The following is a 23,817-nucleotide window of genomic DNA, read 5'->3' as shown; positions in this document are numbered from 1 at the left end:
ATTTTTTTTTTGGCAATGGAAATGCAAAATTTCCACTAGGTACACACTAGTTAATTGTACAGAGAACTGAATTAACCTTTTTTTTTACAAGAACGACTTGTTTTAATAGCCATTATATTCCGACTAAAGACTTTGGTGTTGACCTTGATAAAATATGTACATGTTTTTGAAAGGCTGAATAATTTGTCTTCATTTCCATGACAAATCCCAAAGTGTCCTCACACACACTGAATATGACATGGAGTGTTAAATTTACTCACAATGCAATTGTATATACAAAATGGAGGCTGCATGATGTTACATACATGTACACCAGTAAGCTTACATCATGAATGTTGAAAGGAGACAGAAGCCCAGGCATGCTAGGCCTAGGCATGCCAGGCCTAGGCATTTGGTCACAATGGATTCCATAGATGATGCTGCTTCATGCTCAAAAGTTTATAAATGGAGAAAAGGGCCCAGCTACAGAGCAGAGACTCACAGCCTGCACAAAAGGTACAGACAACATGGAACCCCAATTACTCCCAGTGCCACATTTCGACCGGGGACATTACCAAATAAATATAGTCACTTGGCAACCACTGAGGATAACATTGAAGCGTATTGGAGGGTCAATTCTTCAGCTTCCAGAAATGGTAGTGGCATGAATTTGGGAAATAACTGTACTTGGAGGAATCCGGGTGCTATTAAAGAAATGCTGCATCATAAGGGAGTTTTGGCTAGCAACAATGTCGTTGGATGTGTATCAGACAGTGAAGTACAAGCTACAAAGCCTAATTAATCTACAACAGTGAATGTAGCTTCCAGGTTTGCTGAAATGAACAGACAGATGCGCCACCACAGAACAGCCCTCATTCAAGTGAAATGCATCGAACACTTCATTATTTACAAGCTAATTCATGACTCTAATTCTATAAGAAGCAGAGAAGTAAACCGATTTGGTTCTTTTCTGCTATAAGCAAAAAGGCATATTTAAAAATGAGAATCTTCTCAAATGCTATGCACCTGTCAAGTGTTCCCCACCCCCTACCTTGCGCTGCCACACCCCTTATGTTTTTCATGCCCTGTGGTGGGATTTTTGACATGTAGAATTAAATGTTCAGTGTGCCCCCAGGAAACTGCACATGCTTTAACTCATCAGGTGGTGATTTGTCACCTAAATTTTGCCCCCAGGGATTGAGATTTCTTTGAAGTGACAATTTCCACCAATAGGCATCTGTAATTTCAGAAATCTGGGACTTATTCGTAATCAATAAAAAACAATTTTAAATTCCGACTTTTGGGAACCGAATCTATCATAAGTAGGTTCAGAATTTTGTTTTGTGCTTTCGGCTTGCGGACACTTCGACTTAGAAACAACAAGTCACTTTTTAAAGGTTGGTGATCACTTCTCATTTTATTGTGTCATGTTTAAATCGGGTTTGCTGCCAAGACTACTCAAAACATTCTGAACTCGCTTATTGGAATATCAAGTTGAAACACCACACTTTGCATGTCATTGGCACCTGGCATGCAAAAGAAATAAGGGTGTCCGGCAAAGCAGACGTTTGTTGGCCTAAAGTGTAAATACGAACTGCTCACAAGATCGACATTGTCAGCAAATAATTCTGGCTATTGTAACTCAAGAGAACGCCAGTCCAGAACGCCAGAGAAGTCCAGCATTAAAATGTACTGTATATTCTGCAGTGTAACCAAAAGTGCATGTATGGCTCATTGTGACGCAGCCTTGATTGGAATTCCTTGTTACTTTGTTGGGGTGGGGTTGGGAGGGTGGACGGTCAGGTCAGGTAAGAAAGTTTATATTAAAAGTGTTCAAAATACTTACCACTGCTCTGACATTTAACATGCTGAAACAAATTGATGTCCAGCCACACGGTTGTATGGAAGCAGTATGATAATGGTTTTATGCACCATAAATTTACATGTTAGCAGTGTTGTAGTTGAGTCCTTTTCGAGTACCAATTTTACTGCAAAATATTGAACAGATGAGGTGTGAACAAAGCTGGCAAACATGGACATTAGATGGTATGCACAAAGGTGAGATAACAAAATAATTTGCATACTTCAGATTCTCACTGTAACCACGGCGATATATAAACCTCCACAAAAGCAAGCTAGACTAATTATTACTGTATTATGTAAATTGTAACAGTTTTTGGTTTCAGTCGGGCATTTGCTTCAAATATCAATTTTTGAAATGGAGAACTCATGTAGATGTAATGTTATAGCTGTGTTGACTTGTTCATGATTGATACTTGCACAACTGTGGAGTGGATTATTTCTGAAGTGAGTTGAACATGACAGTTACTGTGCTAAACAAGAACTGTATCATTACACACATTTAAAAAGGGTCAATTTCATTATTGTTCAATGATCTCCCTTTGTCATTGTCCCTATGGTCTCAATTTTCCTTGCAACTGAATCCAGTTTTTTGCAAACTGGACAACTTCAGTGAATTTTACTCATGAGTCCTTTGGGTTAATATTAATGTTGCAACTTTTAAGGTGCCTTAAAAATTTTTTTAAATAAAACGATCAAAATGATTAAATATTTCTAGTGTGTCTCTTTTTCGAAAAATAGCACCAGTAAGACGAAAACATCATAAGAAAAAGGACCAACAGGAGGAAGCCCTGCAATATGTTAATTCGAGTAGCGATTATGTTTGAGACTTCAGTGTCCGCGACACAAAACTAAAAGGTAAGGCCCTACAGTGGAAAAGCATATTTTTATAAACGGTAAACTCGCCCCTTACGCCATGCTTACTGACTCGCCCCTTACCGACTCGCCCCTTTCCAACTCGTCCCCTGGCCAACTTGCCCTTTGACCTCGGGGTGTTTGATGGCTATAGGCCCTAGCCTAGGCCTACAATGTAGCGTTAAATTGTTAAGAATTCAAGAATGAGAATAGGCCTAGTCCTACCGGCATGACCGGTAGGCCAACTCGTACACGAGTCAACTCGTACGCAACCAACTCGCACGCAGGACGACTCGTATGTGAACCAACTCGTACGCATGAGTTAAAAAAGTAGCTAAATTGAGTAGGCCTACCCGCGGAAATTTTGATTTTATTTTATAAACGGTCGTTTGAGTTGTGACGGGGCCTATGTTTCATTTAAGTTAATTGGTGGGAACTTTTTTTTTATTTTGGGGAAATGCCTTCATGATTAATAATAATATCATAATTAAATAGGCCTGTGAAGGTCATTGTTCCCTTATACAACCCTGCCACGCGATGGCGCCCTTGCCTCCAGTCCCGTCACTTGAAGGCGCTGTTTGACTTACACAGGAACAGCCAGGTCAAATACCATGCTGCTTGCATTCCGGACACCTTTGTTTTAGTTCAAGCATTTTCTAGATTTTAAGACCTAGAGGCTAGAGCTGATAGTTTTCACAACCTTTTAGAAGTTAGACCCTTTTGAGATGTACTTTTAAGCCTTTTAACTTGACTCCCAAGAACCACAGTAATGTAAGTGATTTTCTAGTGATTTGAAATCTGACTTTCTTTGATTCAGGTTTCAGGTTTATTTCCATACTATAAGGTTATTAAGTTGAATAATATACATCAGGTAAACATTTAAACGAAACTTTGAAATAATAGTATGGGGAGGCCAGACAAGAAGCCGAAGCTTGTACTAGGTCTGCCCCCTTCACAAAGAATACATGTAGTTATACAATTCATGAATAATCATAGGATATATCAATAATATGTGATTAAATTACATTAAATTCACGAGCTCATGCAAAACTTTACGAAAAAAGAATAAGTTACTTGAAGTAAATGTACCATCCTTGGCTTTACATGTGTTGTTAATAATTTTACTTGGCAATAAAGTAATAATTTTGCTCTTAATCACCATTGATATTAGCCGTAGTGAGAAGTAGTTTTTTATAATACAATTTACATGCTCTAATTGAGGTCATTGGGCAGAGAGATCGAATTTTATTCCAAAGGAGGGGCCCCTGGTGTCGTACAGTTGAGAGGTGTAGGGATGTTCTAACTTTATTAAGATGAAGCTTATTTGGCGATCTTGTGTCGTAATGATGAATATCTGTGTTCATTACAAAAAAACGATTTAATATTCAAAGGCAGTATGTTTTTTTTCCAAAATTATACATCAGAGCACACAATTTATATTTATAAAGATCATATACAGATAAGGTGTTGAACTTAACAAATAGCGGGGCAGTGTGATCCTTAAAACTAGAACCATTAATCAGTCTTAAAGATTTCTTCTGTAAAACGGGCAATTTATCAAGGTAGGTTTTATGAGTATTTCCCCAGGCAAGTATACCATATTGTAGATGAGGCAAGGATAACGTTTTATAAATTGAAAATAGAACACGGGATGGGACAAAATATCTAATTTTTCTAAGAATACCAAGGTTGCGAGATATAAGTGTAAGGACTTTCTGACAATGATTTTTCCACGTTAACTTATCATCAATAATGACCCCCAAAAACTTACAGGAATCAACCTTTTCAATATGATGATTGTTAAAACGAATCTGAATACTTTTATCTACAATTCGATTTGTAAAAACCATCGTATGTGTTTTCTTAAAATTCAAAGATAATTTATTACATACAAACCACTCAAATACATTAGTTAGCTCATTGTTCATTATGTAAACAGCATCATTCAAATGTTTACTACTGTAAAATATATTTGTATCATCTGCAAATAAGATGAACGTCAGAAGTCGAGTAGAATTACAAATATCATTAATATAAATAAGAGATAAGATGGGTCCTAGGATTGAGCCCTGAGGTACACCACATGTGATTGGTTTGTAATTGAACTTTTTTTTTGCCAGACAACAAATTGTTTCCTATTTCTCAAATAATCTTTAATCTTATCAAATGCCTTAGAAAGATCCAAAAAAATACCAATTGTATGTTCACGTTTGTCCAGACTAGATGTTATTTTATCAACTAAATCAATCAAGGCAAGTTCAGTTGAATATTTGGCCCTGAAGCCATACTGAGATTGTGACAGTATGTTAAATTTAGCAATACATTTTTCTAGACGGTTTGCAACTAACCTTTCTAACAATTTTGAGTAGTATGGCAATACAGATATGGGGCGATAATTAGTGACATTGGAACGATCGCCATTTTTGTAAAATGGAGTAACTTTAGCAATTTTAAGTTCATTATGGACCTCTCCGGAAATTAAAGAGTGATTAAAAATATCTGTTAAAGGGTGAACAATAAAAGGAGCAATATTTTTTTATCAAAATATTATCAAGTTCATCATGACCAGAGTTCTTCTTATTTGGAAGTTTACTGATACAATCAAATAGTTCTTCCTCGGTGATGGGGCTTAAGAATAGAGAATCTGGAAAGTTACCTTTGATATATGTTATCGGGTCAGAAGTACTATGTTGTATCTTAGAAGCTAAATCTGGACCAATGTTAACAAAATGTTGATTTAAATGCTCTGCAATCGTTTGAGGGTTGTTAACATAATTATTGTTTATTTTGATCGAGTTAATTGGCTTGATGTTTTTGCGCTTTTTATTTAAAATTTCATTTATGATTTTCCACGTATTTTTTATGTTGTTTTTTTGTTGCTCAAAAGACTCTGAGTAATATATTTTCTTTGAGGCTCTAATAATGGTGGTTAATTTGTTTTTATATCTGTTATATTTGAGTTTGTTGATCTCAGAAGGTTTTGTAAGAAATACTTTATACAGTGTATTTTTCTTTTTTTATAGACTTGAGTAGACCTTTGGTAATCCAGGGATTTTTAGGTTCTTTATTGTGATTTCTACACTTTTTATAAGGCATGCATTTATCAATTAGTTCACTTAGCTTGGATATGAACTGCGAGTATCGCAAATTTACTCCATCATCGGTAATAATTGAACCCCAGTCAACTTGAGCTAATTCACCTTTCAGAGCAGCAACATTTCTGGCTGATGTATTCCTTTTCCAAAAGGAACTAGATTGTTGCTTACCTTGAGCAAGGTTAAGGTGGGAGCCAAAGAAAATGATTGGACGATGATCGCTGAGATCCGATAGAACAATTAAAGTGGAAAATGTCGTTAGTAAAGATATTATCAATCAGTGTTGCTGAATTTTGAGTTATTCTAGTTGGTTTGTCAATAGTTGGGCGAAACAAGTAAGTATATAAGAGGTTTAGTACATCATTAGTTCCTGCGTGAGATTCACTGTTAAGAAGATTAATATTAAAATCACCTAACAAATAACATTTTTTGGATTCGGATGCAATTTTTTCCAGAACTGGTTCGAGGTCTTCTGTGAAGGTCTGAAGACATAAACCAGGGGGTCTGTAGATCAAGCCAATTATAATGTTACTTGTTTTCGTTTTTATCTTAATAAATAAGGATTAATGGGATGGAGTCGGAATTAACAGATCGGGGCGCAATACATAAGTCAGTGAATGACTCAATGTTATAACCTGGCATGACCAAAAGGGGATCAGGGTCTGACTTCAGTCATGTTTCAGTAAGGCCGATAATTTGAAATTCGTGCCTTATTTCTAAAAGCAAATGCTGCAAGGAATCAAAATTTTTATTTATACTTCTTATATTTGCGTGATACAATGAAAAGGAATCACCTTTCTCAGTATATTTGGCCTGCACCTGGTCTTCACTAAGGTATTCGGACCCGCATGTACTTTGCAGGAATTCGGCGCATTCAGTGTCCAACGGTACGGGATTAAAGACGTAATCGTTGGGGCGATTTATGAAATCACTATCTGATGAATGGTGTGAGTCTGTACTGCTTAAACTTTCATTGAAACTACTGCTGTCACTTAAATAGCTACTGCCAAAACTAGACATAAGGATTTAAATTACAATAAGACATTAATGGAATGGAATGGCCAGAATAAAAGCCGTTACTAAGGGCTAGTGAAGGGCGTCCACAGCAACGTTTCAATGTAAACAAGATACTGAAACTATGAACATGTTTCATTACCAATGAAATATGGAAAATGATGTTTTTACTAGGGTAGACAATGACCATAAATTCACACATTATTTTGTTATAATTACATGCACTAAACCCCAAATATGCGGTGACTTAAAGAAACATTGAAATGATGTTATATGCAGGTGATCTGCTAAATATTGCAAGATTTTGGTGATGTTAAGGATGGTAGTAGCTGTGAATAAGAGGAAAGAAATGGTTACCACATTTAAGTAGTAAACTCAAGTAGTAAGTTACAATGTAGCTAAAGCAAGATGTTATATACCTTATTGATCGGAGTTAAGATATCGGGTTCGATTGCCCCATTCTGAAGGTCTTGAATGAACCGCTCTTGAGTTTGTATCTGATGACTGCTGGTACTGACATGGGGATGTAGGCGAATTGTACCCGTGAGTCCTGCCGAATGGATTGTAGGTGTTGTTCCCTAAGTTGACGTCTTTGCTCACGGATCCTCTGGGTTACATCATCGCTTATGAAGATGTTGGAGCCTTGGAATGGGTTGTTCTTCAGGTGGCGAGCGGCGTTCTTGATGATGTATTGCCTGTCCGTATACCGCAGGAGCTTGCAATGAATCAGCCGCGGGCGTTGGCGTTGGTTGGGGCCCGTGCTTGGTGGCCGGTGTCCAGGAGTGCGGTGGGCTCGCTCTATCTCTATTTCATAGCCTCCATCAAGCTTCATGTGGTCAGCCAGGAATTTCCCGATGAACTCCTCACAGGACTGGCCGTTTTCTGCGCCCTCGGGGATACCATGGATCACTATATTGTTCCGTCGGTTTCGATTTTGGAGGTCATCGATTTGGTCATCGAGTTTACTGAATTCCAGGTGGTTCCACTGGCTTCTGTTGTTGATGAGATCCTTGAGTGACCGGCAATTCCCCTCGACCATTTCCACCGATGTTTTCAGATCATCAATCCCCTTGCTGTCAATGTCAACACGGTGATTTGTCTGTTGATAGCTGGCTTCTAGAGTGGAAAGACGTACCCCCATGTTGTCAAGTGATTGGAAAATTTTGTCCAGCTTGTTGTTTACATCGGGCAGGGCGTCACGGCAAAACTGGCAGCCATCTTGGATTTCACCGCCAGTTGCTGGGGGAGCTGGTAAAGGTTGGTCGTTTTTCCCTCGTTTTCTTCCGCTTCGCGTCGATTTACTGACATCAGGGGAGTCAGTCATGGTCACCAAGGAGTGAAGATGCTATGGTGCAGATAAAAAGTAGGATATTTTGCGGTTTTCGACTAAATTTCGTTGATTTTTCAGGAGCGATCTTACAACCCCTGCTTTCAGCTACATGACGTAATAGACCATACATACATGTAATTTTGCCTTAATTCACTCAAGTATTTAGAACCTTTGACTACTCATGGATACTTGAAGTGATATTATAGACACATATAGCCTTTGTTTGATTAATAAATCATTAGATTTTCTTGCGCCTGAGATAATTTTCTTATATTTTTCTACCACATTGATAGGGTTTTTGATGTTAAGCTATCGTTACATTATTTTAACCTTGGAGTGAGAAGTTGCTGAACGTTACTCTGTAGTGGGGATTACAGCCCGTATTCACTATTTGAGTGTTTTTTACATTGACTTTCCCAGTTTATCTCTGTTTACTTCATGTAGATCGAACTTTACGGTATTTTCCTCGAACCTGTTCGTGTTTTGGACTTTTGCCAGATATTTAGTACTTTTGTATCGTTTTTATCTTGTTAACAGTTCACCGCGCATTAAAGATCAAGTGGAATCTGAAGCCCTGACCTTCGGCCATTTTGCATTCTTAATCGTGGTTGACACTAGCTGGTGGAGTTTATGTTATCGCCTCCCCGGGGCTACACCTAATACCGAAACCACACTCTTAAAAATACGTGGTTATTTTTTCCGTGGTCAAATTTATTTGACCACTTCCGTGTTTGATTTGCCAAAATTTTGACATCCACTTGGTCAATGTAGTAACCCCGAAATAACCACGGTAAACGGGGTTATAACCGTGGTCAAAAAGCATACACAAAAAGTACTCACGCATGCGCACCGTGCGCGGCGCGGAAATTTCCACTTCATTGTCCGCCATCTTTGTTGCTCGATGTGCCGATGTTTCGTGGATCAGAATCAGCTTTTTCAAACAATGTAAGTCAGTTTTTATATTTATTTCGAAGTAATACAATACTTTTCATTGAGTAAAAACGCCTGAGCCGTTAAGGTCTTTAATGTACCGCCGAAAAAAGTGAAATATATTCGTTCAAAGTTCCGCTTCTGTGCTGCTGCGGGTAGGCTAGGCCTATGTTCATGATGGTCAACCATGTCAACAGCGATTTAACATACATGACATAGGCCTACATGACATAGGCCTAGCTCGTCATTGATTTAACGTACGTTACCGTCATGCATAATGTGCCTCCGCATTGACAGTTGAACTTACGTTATCAGCGGGCAAATTATTCCATTTTGTGTGCCTCGTTTACCGAAATTTGTTGAAAATTCAAGTGTAAGAACTGTCAAGTGTCATCGTACTTCGTAGCCTACTTGGCCACAGACCTGACGTACAAGCCTACTTGGCCATAGACCTGACGTACGCGAGCCGGCCCGTACGCGAGCCGGCCCGTACGCGAGCCGGCCCGTACGCGAGCCGGCCCGTACGCGAGCCGGCCCGTACGCGAGCCGGCCCGTACGCGAGCCGGCCCGTACGCGAGCCGGCCCGTACGCGAGCCGGCCCGTACGCGAGCCGGCCCGTACGCGAGCCGGCCCGTTCGCGAGCCGGCCCGTACGCGAGCCGGCCCGTACGCGAGCCGGCCCGTACGCGAGCCGGCCCGTACGCGAGCCGGCCCGTACGCGAGCCGGGCACATGTAATGGACATGCAGGCTAGGCTTATGTGTAATTTTAGTCAGTGAAATGGTCTTCCAATGTCCCAAGAATAACATTTTTGACAAAAACAAACTGTGTTTGTTTTTTATTTTCAGGCCTGGCTGACTGGTGACCATTCCTGCAATGATCTGGATGATCTATATATATAAGAGAGAGTTTAACTCGGCCTCCGAGACGATGATGTCTATTTTTCGTGACTGCATTTTGCACAGGAATTTTCCGTCGTGTGCGCTTTCACGTTGACTGCCTGGCCGCCCCCTGTGCTGGCTTTTCTGCGAGTCTAGACTGTGCGAGGTCAGCGAGGTCAACGTAGGGGTTTTGTTTACGTGTTCTACTCAGCCGTTCTGCAAAAGCGTTCAACAAATTGTGGTATGGGGTGACCTTGGTAAAATATTTTTTCTCCATGGTGCGTGGCCACCGAGTGCCCCTATTCTTTCATATGCTTCGCTTGCCGCCCCTGCGCCGAGTGCAACGAATACTCAGAAGGACTACACATTAAGTATGCCTTGCGCGGTCTGACCAATCGAAAGTCTACACTGCGTAGTATTTCCGGGCTATGCAAAACTGTCGATGGCAACGCGTACTGCAGCCTGCTCCACACCCTGGAAACGAGGTTGGGTCTACGGTGCTCGCTATTTGCATGATTTGAAGCACAAGCATGTGAGTGACGTGTATAGTGCTCTGTTGCTTCCATCGTGTGTTAATACAGCTCCATGCTTCCACCAAGGCTGAGCGTTGTGAGTTCGCTGCCCGCCACATGTGTTGCGTTATAATTTCGGGGGCCTGTCTGGGATCAACGAAGAATCGATGCATTGCTTCAAACATCGCGATCTTAAACGCAGTCACACAAAAAATCAACGAAAATGTGTCCGATCCGGCGGAAGACACCCTCCACATTTTTCCACGGACGTGGAGCGATTTTGGCGTCGCGAAAGACCGCGGTCTCAGATCGTTTCAGGAGCAAACATTTCTCGGAGGCCGAGTAAAATTTGCTCTTATATAGATGGTTGACCCAAGTTGAATAACAGTTGACTCGACAAGTTCCTCGCAGACAGTCTCGCAAATTGTAAGACGTTCAAGTTTACGTTTGTTGAAGAGTCCAATATACTGAAACATAATTATGACCTTCTTAATCAGCCTTCGCCTGTGTACTACGGCAAGCCTTTCAAGTACGTTTTCTCACAAATGCCACTGCCTCACAAAATGCCAATTTAACAGACCAACGGGAACATTTACAGACTGTTGCCATGGTACATATTTATCATGGGCGTCAATCGGTGGGGGACGGGGAACCCTTCCACCCCCCCCCCCCCCATTTTAAAGCGGTGGAGACTTTTTGGGTCCCCTCCCCCCCCCCCCCCCACTTTTCTTCCCCAAATAAAAATTGTAGCTACTACATGTATAATGAATTCTATTACTCAGAATAGCTGATTCAATGACACCAAACTCGAAAATGATGTTTAAAAGATGATCTTTTGCTAAAAAAAAAATTGTTTTATTGGTCAGAAATTGCCTCAGATCGCACCACAGAAATTGCTTTTCTTTAACTGCATGTCTTCTCAACTAAATCCCCCAATTACATTCATCTCCCCACATTTTCATCCCCAACTCTACGCCCTACCCGATCTATGATCGGGTAAATCAACGAGGTATCGATGCATTGCTTCAAATATTGTGATCTTTGAACTATGTTGGGTTGGAATAACGAAGAGTGCATAAATAATAATATTGGCGGTTGTTGGCTGTTTGGCCTTGCTTATATTATAGTTGAACCATGCCAACTTGAATAAAATAGTTAAATCGACTTTTTCCTCGCAGGTCTCGCAAATTGTAAGAAGTTCAAGTTTACGTTTGTTGAAGAGTCCAATACTGTACCTTCATAATGACCTTCCTCCATGATTCAGACTATGTAATTTTATGGTAACACACTCAAAATTTCTATTGCAAATGCCACCTTCACGTTTTATTCCATTATGATTTATTGTCAAAACAGTACAATCAGCCTTCGCCTGTGTACTATACGGTAAGTCTTTCAACTCAGTTTTCCCACATTAACAAACGCGACTGCCTCACAAAATGCAACAGACCAACGGGAAAATTTACAGACAGTTATACATGCCATGGTACATAATTATCATGGGCGCGGCGTCAATCGGTGGGGGACGGGGGACCCCCACCCCAACATTTAAAAGCGGGCACTGAATATCGTTTGGTTCCCTACCCCCACTTTTTCTTCCCCGAATAAAAATTGTAGCCTACTATAATATTCTTTTGCTCAGAATAGCTGATTCAATGACTCCAAACTCGAAAATGATGTTTAAAAGATGATCTTTTGTTTTACTATAATCATACGTGGTCAGAAATTGCCTCAGATCGCGTCACCGTAAATTGCTTTTCTATAGCTACATGTCTTCTCAACTAAATCCCCCATTTACATTTAACTCCCCACACTTTCAACCCCAACACAAATACGCCCTACCCGATCTATGATCGGGTAAATCAGCTTGTTGACTGATAGATGCGTCCAACATCATGCAGACAACCTGTAGAGGGCCAGCTGTCATGCTGGTTATTGCTGTTCAGCTTGTGTTAATGCTACTAAATTTAAGGTAATTATTCTTCTTGTGTACAACAATGAGGTTTTCGAATTAGTCTTACGACTGTGGATACATTCTGAACATCAATTAAGTAATTTTGTATCACAAACATGAAAATTAAATGTACACATATGTTTACAATGCACATGTAATGTGCACAGTGCATCCCATGCCAAAATGCAATGTATGTGCATATAATAAACAGGAACAGTGTCAGTTGCCTATATCAAACTTAATAACCTTTTAGCACTATCATATTTTTGTGGTTGTCATAACGGTTTTGTATTTGCATTGCAGTGTTGGTAGACGTGCACTCAGAAATTAGTTTTCTCATCCAAAAAAATCTCTAAAAAGTTAGCCTGGCTGACCCAAATCGCATTAAAATTGTGCAGTGTTTGCAATGTCAAAAAGCACATGTTGGTAAGTTAAAATTCTGATTTCTTATAATAGATTTAGGTCTGAAAAACTGCACATGTATAAAATATTTTAAGTAAATTTCGATCAGTCAGGGCTAATTTTTTGGAAACATTTTTAGATTAAAAAGTGAATTACTGAGTGAAAGTATTTTGTCTATCAGTCATGCAACTCAAATTTCAAACTGATGCAACAAAAACATTAAATTTACTTCCAGAAGTATTTATTAAGTTCCCTTTTTTTTTTTTTTTTTTACTTTAGGTGTCCAAACAGTGAGTGAATGTCAGCGACAACCTTCCACACGAGGATGCCAACCAAGGATAGACGGGTCCTACAGTGTTCAGTCAGTTCAAACCAAACTCTCTCTACTGCAAATAGACCTCACAAATTTTGTTTCATTTTTTTTAATTTAGCAGAAAATACTTAAAGAAATTCTATTTATTGACTGAAAACCATTTTTTGTTTAATCCTGACATTATCTTTGATTATGTGGATTAGGTGACACAAGTGTTAGCTTTTGCATACTTGAGATTTTTAAAATGTACTGAAAATGTACCACAATCATTAAATAATTGCAGCTACATGTACAACCTGACAGTTCATTTTCAATGATTACAATACATACATGTATGTAGCTGAATGCTGTATCCTGTGCAAGTTGGTTAAAATAATCAGCTATATAATAGACTGGTGAAACAAACTGTTCACACCATCAATTTATTAATGAAAAACATCTGTGTGCTGTTAAATTGTACTTGTAACATTTGGTGCTCATATGTCTCTAAAAAAATGAACAAATTGTTTGTACTAAGAGAGTCAACTGCATTCATTTAAAAAAAGTTAACAAATGTATAAGGATATTCGGAATTTATTAAAGAAAAATGTGTATTGAAGATAAAGCACTCTAAAAGCATTCTTTCTTATGTCTAAGTTTCCCTTCGTTGAATTTTAGGTGTTTCATTTTAAGTGCACCATTTCAGGATTACTTGTAGAATTTTTAGTCCATGAATTTTTTTTTTCTTTTTAATTTTGACCACGAAATCGGGTTGCGAAATTTAACCACGGGAATTGGTCGAAATGGCTGACCATGGCAATGGGGTTAAATTGACCACGGAATTGGGTTAAAAATATGACCACAATGGGGTCAAATATCGACCAAAATACGTGGTTATTTATACTGACCACGTCAGGTGGGGTCGTTTTGACCACGGATGTCGTCGGTGCATATTTGACGACGGGAACGTGGTTAAAAATGACCACGACGTGGTTACTTTTTAACCACGTATTTTTAAGAGTGCAGTACAAGGCATAATTAATTTCTTTTTCGAATGATTGGTGGCTTATTTTGGGACGGAAGTTTATGTTTCGGAGCTTAGTACTATAGTCTATAGCCTAGGCCCTAAGTTGTATTTTTGGGGATTAAAGATGTTTGCTTACTCTATAGTATCATGAGTATTGTGAAACCTCACGAGAATGGATGAACATTACATTGTATAAAGTACGGGGAAGCAATTTAGATTAATGAAAACTTTGGAAACGTTCACAACTTTTGTAAAGGAACTCACACAAGCTGTTGGTGTTTTCACGAAGGGAATTTCGTAAATGAAATTTTCCGACATCCCTTTTTCAGCTGAAATAAAATAGCCCCAACAGTCCTGAATCCTCCAATTTCTATATAATTTTGCACACCCCCTAGGGAATTAAGGTTGAGTGAATATGGTTTTGATTGTTTAAGGAAAACACTGTTCACTATTACAAAGAAATTTCATTCAAACTGAGAGATGTCTGCTGTAGATTGGAAGAGTATAACTTAATTTTTCCCCTTAACTTTAACTTTTTGTTTGTTCCTGCTTACGAGTTTGTTCACGTACGTGTTCGGAGTTTGCATGTGTACAAGTTAACCAACCCGAATACGAGTTGTTCGCGTACGAGTTGACCTGTTCCCAAATTCAATAGGCATGCAATTACAGACCAACTCAGACCCAGACTAACAACTTGGACCCAGAACAATTTTGGCCTACCCCTAGTAGGGTTAGACCTAGTCCGAGTAACTTGGACTCAAATATCGCCTGTTTACATTTGATCGTGTTCTCTGGTGATAGTAGGGTCCGAGCCGATTGGCAGTTAATGTGGATTCCAGAATAACAACCAATCACTTTGCCAAGAAAACATCCGATTTCACAATCAAAACGACCACAGAATTACCAAATACGACCCATGAGATACTAAGTAGACATTCATTGTTAAGACTGAGGTGGTAAGGTTTTCTTATGATCAGGATAAAAAGTGAAATGTATCGTTCAATTCCAAGAGCTCCCTCGTGCAACATGTGTTTGAATGATGTATTGCGATGCATTGTGGTTGGCCGGATACTCCCAGTTCATAATGGTCCCAACCGCAAGTCGTTATACAGTGCACGATGCATCGGTCGAGACCATTTTATGAACTGGAAGTATTAAACTTGTCATTTTGATGGTGAAATTGGATGTTTTTTTTGGTAAAGTGTTAGGTTGTTAATCATTTTTTTTATATCGTGGAATCCGCATGATATTCCAATCAGCTCGGACTCTACTTTTGCTAGAGACCACGACCGAATGTTGAAAAGGCAATATTTGGGTCCAAGTTACTCGGACCAGGTTTGACCGAACTGAAACCCCATCAATCGTTATCAATACAAATTAAACTACATTCACAAATCCATTCGATGGTAGGTCACTTTCTGCCAATCCACTAAATGTTTTGCCCCTAAACACTGTCATGACTGTGGGGTTACTGTCTCTGCTAGTCCAAGTACTTGGACCCATATATCACATTTTAAACATTCGGTCAAGGTCTGGCCATAGTAGGGTCCAAGCTACACTCTAGATACGCTGTCAGACCTTTGCTCGAAATGAACAACAACCCAACACTTAGCCACAAAAACATCTAATTTCAGATTACACCATGAAAGTGGCCTCAAAACTAGTAGGGGATTGATGACTAAGACTGAGTTGCTAAGGTTTACTTACATGTATGAACAGGATGAAAAATTGAAATTTGCCGTTTAATTCAGAGAGTAGTGCATTTTAAAATAATTTAATGGCTGCGATAACCATGTGATTTGGAGATCTCTGAGAATTAAACGGTAAATGTCACTTTTGCATCTGGATCGTAAGTAAAACCTTAGCACCTCAGTCTTAATCATCAATCCTCTACTTGTGTCTCGTGGGACGTTAGTAATTCTGTGGTTGTTTTGATGGTATGGTGAAATTGGATATTGGCAAAGTGTCTGGTTGTTAGTCATTTTTAAATATTCCAGAATCTGCTGTTGGCAATTGGCACGGACACTACTATCGTCAGACCACGACTGAATGTTAAAAAGCAAACATTTGGGTCCAAGTTACTCGGACTAATAGCTGTCTAGGGGAAATTTAGGCCCAGGCCAAGACGGTCTCTTACCAAGACCAACTCGGACCTAGGCCAACTTCGACCCAGACCAACTCGGAGCCTACATCTGTACGTGTACATGTACATGGTAGCCCAATACAAGCCCAGACAAATTCCAACCCAACGACTTGGACCCAGACCAACTCGGATCCAGACCAACTCGGATCCAGACCAACTCGGATCCAGACCAACTCGGTTCCAGACCAACTCGGACCCAGACCAACTCGGACCCAGACCAACTCGGACCCAGACCAACTCAGACCTACATTTTTACGTGTACATGGTAGCCAAATACAGGCCCAGACCAATTCCGACCCAACCACTCTTACCTAGACCAACTCACGTAGTGGTAGCCCAACACAAACCTACATGTAGCCCAATTCAGTTTAAATAATAGAACATACATGTAATCTGTAGCGGCGAGTTGTGAAATTTAATTTGGGTTTAAATCATAGTTGTTATTTCAAAGTGTTTTCTAAACTTTAATTTATGATCACGCATACCTTTGATTGGAAATAAGTTTGTTGCGGTAAAACTGTGCGGACGTTAATTGTTCCCGTACTTTCGTAATAGCGCCCTCTTGTGATATGGTGCATTTTGTAAGGTCAAAGTGTAAATTCTTCATGATTCCGATGATTCGTAAACAATGAACGTGTACCAAATTTATCTCCCCAAATAAATGTAAAATTATCAGGTTTTCTAAGTCCCAAATGTTGTAGTTTCGGATCCAACACAATCGGTAAGCCTTGTTGATTTATTCATGGTTATAATTTATCATATTCTGAGTTATTTAGTAAGATTATTTGTAGCTTTTCAAAGTGAAGATTTATATGTTTTGGGGGTGTTTACTTACACGTACAGGGATAATGTACGCACTATGTCAAGTGAAGGCTCAAGCTCAATCGCATATATATTTGACTAATTAATCTAATGGTTTATTATGTTTTTCTGTAATTGTTAATACTAAAGTTAAGTATTGTAATTTGTGTAATTACAGTGAACCACCACCACCACCACCTCCATAAGAACCAAATACAGCAGCAATAAAGTACTACTGCCTCAGGGTGCGTTCAGAAAGGGACCGAATAAAAACACTTGTGTAGCAAATGACGTTTGCAAGGCTACATAAAAGTTCACGATTTGGGACATAGTTCTACAACTCAATCATGGCTGAGGCAGATTCTGCAAATAATTTACCTGACAACGCTGATGCGGTTAGTGAAGCCGGGTCATCCATCTCCAGAGCTAGCTCGAGGGTTAGCACAAGTTCAGTTTCCAGACGGAAAGAAGCCAAGGCCAATCAGTTACTGGCACGCCTCAAAGCAGAGCAGTTGAAGAAGAAACAGGCATTGGCGCAGGAGAAGCTCAAGATTGAACAAAGGATGGAGCAGATGGAGGTGGATGATGAAATGGAGCAAGCTGAGCAACAAGTACAGTTCTGGGAAAATGAAGTTAGGACAGAGGATGGTGTGACAGACGATCCATCCGTGAGAAACACGGAACGGAATTTAACCACCACTTCAGAGTTTGCCGGGTTGACATCATTACCTCAACAAGATGTGTCTCCATCCAGTGGTGACGACGTCCCAGACAACGTTGATGGCAAAGCAGACCTCACAAATCTTGCTCAGTTGGTTCAGGCCATGACGTTGGCTATCAATACACCAAAACCAGAGCTGCTCTCCTTCAGTGGTGATCCTGCAGACTACTCGGGGTTCATCCTCAATTTTGATGTGAATATTGCCAGCAAGGTTTCCGAAGACAGGGTAAAGTTAACTTACCTTATTCAGTTCTGTAGAGGAAAGGCTCGAGAGAGTATAGAGGATTGCGTGCTGATGGAGGAGAAAGCCGGGTATAAGTTGGCGAAGGAAATTCTTCGTGATCAATTTGGACAGCCACACGTCATCACCCAATCTCTCATCAATAAAGTCACCGATAGACAACCGATCAGGCCAAATGATGGTGCTGGACTGTGGGAGCTTGCTCGTCAGATGAGGAAATGCAAGGTGACTCTGTCGCAGATTGGGTACTCAGCAGACATGAACAGCTCCGACCGTCTCCTCAAGGTACAACGATTGTTGCCGATACATCTTCAATCCGAGTGGGCTAAACGAGCTCAGATCATGATCCAGGGTAACATGGAGCCCAACTTCTCACACTTGACTGACTTCATCGAGCAAAAGGCGAAGATAGCAAGTAACATGTTTGGCCAGAATATTGGGACAAATATTCGAGCAGACAAGACATCACATCCCAGCTTCAAGAGTAAACCAGCTAAGGTTACCACGCTTGCTACTCAAGGCTCTAATGCGGTAGGAGAGACAGCAAATGGACGAAGTCGTCCTCAGCGAGGAAACTACGTGCCGAAATGTCGCTGCTGTTCCCAATCACATACGTTAAAGGAATGCAAAGAATTCCAGCAAAGGTCTTATGACGATAGGCTGAAGTTCGTCCGAAGCAACAAGTTATGCGACAACTGTTTCCGACCTGGGCACATGGCTAAAGGTTGTATGCTGAAATCAACATGTGAAGTCAGTAGCTGTACATGGAGGCATCATACGCTGTTACATCCTCCGCACAGAGATGATAGAGGTTCAAAAGGTGAAGGTGCCAATTATCCAAGTTCCAGTTCTGCATCTGGGGCTGGGGACAAGAACCAGAGTAACACTACAAGCAAGCTAGAGAGCAGACAGCATGGAAGTGTAAACGCAACTGCAGCTTCCATGAACAGAGTGTGCCTAAGAGTTGTCCCAGTCAGAGTGCAGGGAAAGGACAAAGAAGTTCAGACGTGGGCACTGCTTGATGGAGGGAGTGATACATCACTGTGCGATAGAAGGTTGCTAGATCAACTAGGCCTTCAAGGCACAGAAAGGAACATCACCCTCGCTACCGTTAATGACGAGCACAGTGACAAGACTGGAGTTGAAGTTAGCCTCACAGTAAAGGACTTGGAGGGACGTCAGAGTGTTGACCTACCCAAAGTGTGGACTGTTGACAAGTTACCGATCACAGACAGAAGTTTCCCAAGAGAAGAAGACGTTAGCCAGTGGCCACACTTACAGGGAATAAACTTTCCTATGATCAGTGAGCGTCAGGTGATGTTACTGATCGGGGGAGACACTCCGGAAGTCTTCTGGGTCCTTGAAGAGCGACGTGGCAAGAGAAAGGAGCCATATGCTGTTCGATCTCTCTTGGGATGGACTTTGCTGGGACCTACAGCCACTACCGAGAAGCAGTTCAGTTTCAACGTAAATCACGTTTTGCTTGAAGATGACTTGCTGCTACGAACAGTTGAGAAATTCTGGGAGACGGACTTCGGCGGCAAGATGGCTGATGGTGAAGTTGCTGACTCGGTAGAAGACAAACGAGCTAGGACCATCATGACAGAAACTGTAACAAAGGTTGACGGTCACTACCAGGTTGGTTTGCCATGGCGTTACCAGAGTCGATGTTTGCCTGACAATCGCCCTCTTGCAGAGTCAAGATTACAATCATTGAAGAGGCGATTTCAAAGAGACCCCAGCTTGTATGAGAAATATAAGAAGACTCTTGATGTCTACTTCATGAAAGGTTATGCCAGAGAGATATCTTCATCAAGCCCCCAGGGTGTCAGGCCTGAGACTACCACTGATGAGCAGATTGCCAAAGGTGTAGAAACCGCAATAACAGGACAGACAGTGTGGTACTTACCTCACCACCCAGTGCTGCATCCACAAAGGCCAGGCAAACTTAGAGTAGTATACGACTGTGCTGCCAAGTACAAGGGTGTATCGTTGAACGACCAGCTGCTTCAGGGACCTGATTTTGCAAATAATCTAGTCGGAGTACTGACGAGATTTAGAGAAGAGCCTGTTGCACTGGTAGCTGACGTTGAAGCAATGTTTCACCAGGTTAAGGTGCCTGATAATGACAGCGATGCCCTGAGATTTCTCTGGTGGCCCAATGGAGATTATTCCAAGGAGCCGACAGATCATAAGATGCTGGTGCACCTGTTCGGTGCGACATCATCACCCAGCTGTGCCGGATTTTGTCTCAGAAAGACAGCGGAAGACAACCGAGGGAACTTCGACAAGGGAACCGTCACCACAGTTCTGGAAAATTTATATGTAGATGATTGTCTTGTGTCAACGAAGACAGAGAGTGAAGCCATCAGATTAGCCAGTCAGCTTATCCAGTTATTAGCCAAAGGAGGATTCAGGTTGACCAAATGGGTATGTAACAGTCGTGATGTATTGGTGACCATTCCTGCTGAAGAGAGAGCTCCATCGGTTGTTAAGTTGGATTTTGATCATCTGCCAGTGGAGCGTACTTTAGGCGTGAGATGGGATGTTGAGGCTGACAAGTTTGGGTTCGAAGCAGCTGTGAAATGCAAGCCCGCAACAAGGAGGGGTATCTTGTCAACTGTAAGTTCATTGTATGACCCCTTGGGTTTCCTCGCACCATTTATCCTGCCAGTTAAAATTCTTCTTCAGGATCTCTGTCGTCAGGGGCGTGGCTGAGATGAAAAGGTCGAGGAATGCGAGATGATGAGGTGGAAGCGATGGCTGGATGACCTACCAAGGCTGACGTGCGTTACCATTGATAGATGTCTCCAACCAAGGGAATTCAGCGACATAGTTGCCTTTCAGCTTCACCATTTTTCTGACGCGTCAGAGCGAGGTTATGCCGCTGTGTCGTACTTGCGTGTTGTTGATGTGCATTTAAAGATCCACTGCGCATTTGTCATGGGAAAGGCCCGATTGTGTCCAGTGAAACAGGTCACCATTCCTCGGCTAGAGTTGTCCGCTGCAGTTTTGGCGGTGAGGTTGAATGAGCTGATCCAAAGAGAGATTAGACTGCCTATCATGGAGACAGTGTATTGGACAGACTCCACGTCAGTTCTTCAGTACATCCAGAATGAGAGTCGCAGATTTTACACATTTGTTGCGAATCGCGTTTCAAGGATACAGAGTGGATCTGACCCATCCCAATGGCGGTACGTGGACACAGCCAGTAACCCGGCTGATGATGGCTCACGAGGATTGACTGCAGACGCCATGATCAAGAACCAACGATGGCTGAACGGACCTGATTTCCTGTTGAAGGAAGAACAACACTGGCCACTCCCACCTGTTGTAATCAAGGGGCCCTACCCAGATGTACTACCCGATACTCTGCAGAGTGATCCCGAGGTGAAGAAAGTTGTCCAGTCTTACTCCATAGTTGAGAAGGATTGTGTACAGGAATTCCTGAGTAGATACTCATCCTGGAGTCAAATGAAGCGTGGAGTTGCCTGGTTGCTGAGATATAGAGACTACCTCTATGCTCGTGCCAAGGGAAGACGGGATGCCAGCGAATTCTGTTGTAGGAGACTGTCTTTGTCAGAGCTGCAGAGAGCAGAGAGAGAAGTCGTCAAATACACTCAGCGTCAGTCGTTCCGTAAGGAGATTGCTGTACTTGAGGCTCATGCAGATGACGACAGAATAACCACCAAGAAGAGTAAGAAAGTTCCAAATGCGCTCCACAAATTGAGCCCCATTTTGGTGGATGGAATTCTCCGTGTAGGTGGACGCCTTGAGAATGCACCAATCCAACATGACATCAAGCATCCGATTATCCTGCCGAGCGATCACCAGGTGACGAGGCTGCTGATCGAACATCATCATCTCAAGGTTGGTCATTCAGGGGCAGGTATGACATGGACGTCACTAAGAGAGAGATTTTGGATACTGAAGGGAGGATCTACAGTGAGGCGAGTGATTGGAAAGTGTTTCCGTTGCAAGAAAAGAAATGCACCCCTTTGTCAACAGCTGATGGGTGAGCTGCCAGCAGATAGAGTCACTCCAGAGAAGCCCCCCTTTACGTACGTGGGCGTGGATTACTTCGGTCCACTTTACGTAAAACAAGGACGCAGCCATGTCAAGAGATACGGATGTGTCTTCACGTGTCTTACCATGAGGGCCATACATATAGAAATTGCTCACTCACTTGACACAGATGCCTTCATAAACGCTTTGCGGCGGTTCATCAGCAGGAGAGGTACACCAGAAAAGATCAGGAGCGACAATGGTACCAACTTCACGGGTGGAGAGCGCGAGTTGCGGGAGAGTATTGCATCACTGAACGAGCAGAAGATTGGAGACTATCTTCATCAACGAGGAATTGAGTGGCAATTCAACCCACCAACGGCAAGTCATATGGGAGGAGTCTGAGAGCGGATGATACGCTCTATTCGAAAAATCCTCAAGAATCTCCTTCAAGAACAGGTGGTATGTGATGAGGTGCTACTTACCGTGATGGCTGAAGTGGAGGCTATCTTAAACGCGAGACCGCTCACACAGCTCAGCTTGGACCCCCGTGACGATGAGCCATTGACTCCAAACCATCTACTTCTGATGAGACCAAGCTCCAATGCTCCATCAGGGGTATTTGTGAAGGAAGATGGGTATGGGCGGCGCAGATGGCGTCAAGCGCAATTCTTGGCAGACCAGTTTTGGAGGCGATGGAAGAGGGAATACCTACCACTTTTGCAGCAGCGTCAGAAATGGACCCAGCCAAGACGAGACCTGGAGGTGAATGACCTTGTGTTGGTTGCTGCTGACAACGAGCCCCGTGGCAGTGGCCTCTCGGTAGAGTGATGCAAGTCTACCCAGATAAGGAGGGACGAGTTCGCCAGGTCGAGGTGAGAGTAGGCACTAAGTACCTCAGGCGCCCCATTGCCAAGCTTTGCTTCTTGGAAAGAGCTAACAGCATGTGAAGTTTCATCAGTCAATGAACATTTGTGATTGAACTCTGGCCACGTGAACATTCGTGATTTGTTAATGATCAAAGAAGTTGACTCTGAATGTGATTCATGTTTTTCAAAATCACAATCATTTGGAAATTGTAGTGCATTTTATTAATCCCTGATGCTTTGAAATTGAAGTGTGCCGCTTAAAGGTGTAGAAAAATGAACAGATCGAGTCAGTTCATGGGGCTGGGGATGTAGCGGCGAGTTGTGAAATTTAATTTGGGTTTAAATCATAGTTGTTATTTCAAAGTGTTTTCTAAACTTTAATTTATGATCACGCATACCTTTGATTGGAAATAAGTTTGTTGCGGTAAAACTGTGCGTACGTTAATCGTTCCTGTACTTTCGTAATAGCGCCCTCTTGTGATATGGTGCATTTTGTAAGGTCAAAGTGTAAATTCTTCATGATTCCGATGATTCGTAAACAATGAACGTGTACCAAATTTATCTCCCCAAATAAATGTAAAATTATCAGGTTTTCTAAGTCCCAAATGTTGTAGTTTCGGATCCAACACAATCGGTAAGCCTTGTTGATTTATTCATGGTTATAATTTATCATATTCTGAGTTATTTAGTAAGATTATTTGTAGCTTTCAAAGTGAAGATTTATATGTTTTGGGGGTGTTTACTTACACGTACAGGGATAATGTACGCACTATGTCAAGTGAAGGCTCAAGCTCAATCGCATATATATTTGACTAATTAATCTAATGGTTTATTATGTTTTTCTGTAATTGTTAATACTAAAGTTAAGTATTGTAATTTGTGTAATTACAGTGAACCACCACCACCACCAC

General features: G+C 41.4%; 2 protein-coding genes and 1 long non-coding RNA gene across 3 annotated transcripts; all 3 read left to right on the top strand.

Moving 5' to 3' along the window:
- Window positions 1-12,337: 12,337 nt before the first annotated feature.
- On the top strand, window positions 12,338-13,807 carry LOC119733985. The gene is made up of 2 exons (XR_005271999.1): window positions 12,338-12,423; window positions 13,087-13,807. It is a non-coding gene; the product is annotated as an uncharacterized LOC119733985 (long non-coding RNA).
- Window positions 13,808-17,417: 3,610 nt separating this feature from the next.
- LOC119733739 lies at window positions 17,418-20,750 on the top strand. The gene has a single exon (XM_038207117.1). It carries the CDS (start codon window positions 17,418-17,420, stop codon window positions 20,748-20,750), a length of 3,333 nt encoding a protein of 1,110 aa, XP_038063045.1.
- Window positions 20,751-20,774: 24 nt separating this feature from the next.
- LOC119733738 lies at window positions 20,775-22,442 on the top strand. The gene has a single exon (XM_038207116.1). It carries the CDS (start codon window positions 20,775-20,777, stop codon window positions 22,440-22,442), a length of 1,668 nt encoding a protein of 555 aa, XP_038063044.1.
- Window positions 22,443-23,817: the final 1,375 nt, after the last annotated feature.

Source organism: Patiria miniata, unplaced genomic scaffold (assembly GCF_015706575.1).
Source record: "Patiria miniata isolate m_02_andy unplaced genomic scaffold, ASM1570657v1 HiC_scaffold_26, whole genome shotgun sequence".
In the NCBI taxonomy this organism is placed as follows: domain Eukaryota; kingdom Metazoa; phylum Echinodermata; class Asteroidea; order Valvatida; family Asterinidae; genus Patiria; species Patiria miniata.
Note: the sequence above shows the minus strand (reverse complement) of the source record. Positions and strands in the feature narration are given on the sequence as shown.

Coding starts and splice junctions, on each gene's coding strand:
- LOC119733738 (XM_038207116.1), top strand. CDS start 20,775: ATGATGAGGTGGAAGCGATGGCTGGATGACCTACCAAGGCTGACGTGC.
- LOC119733739 (XM_038207117.1), top strand. CDS start 17,418: ATGGCTGAGGCAGATTCTGCAAATAATTTACCTGACAACGCTGATGCG.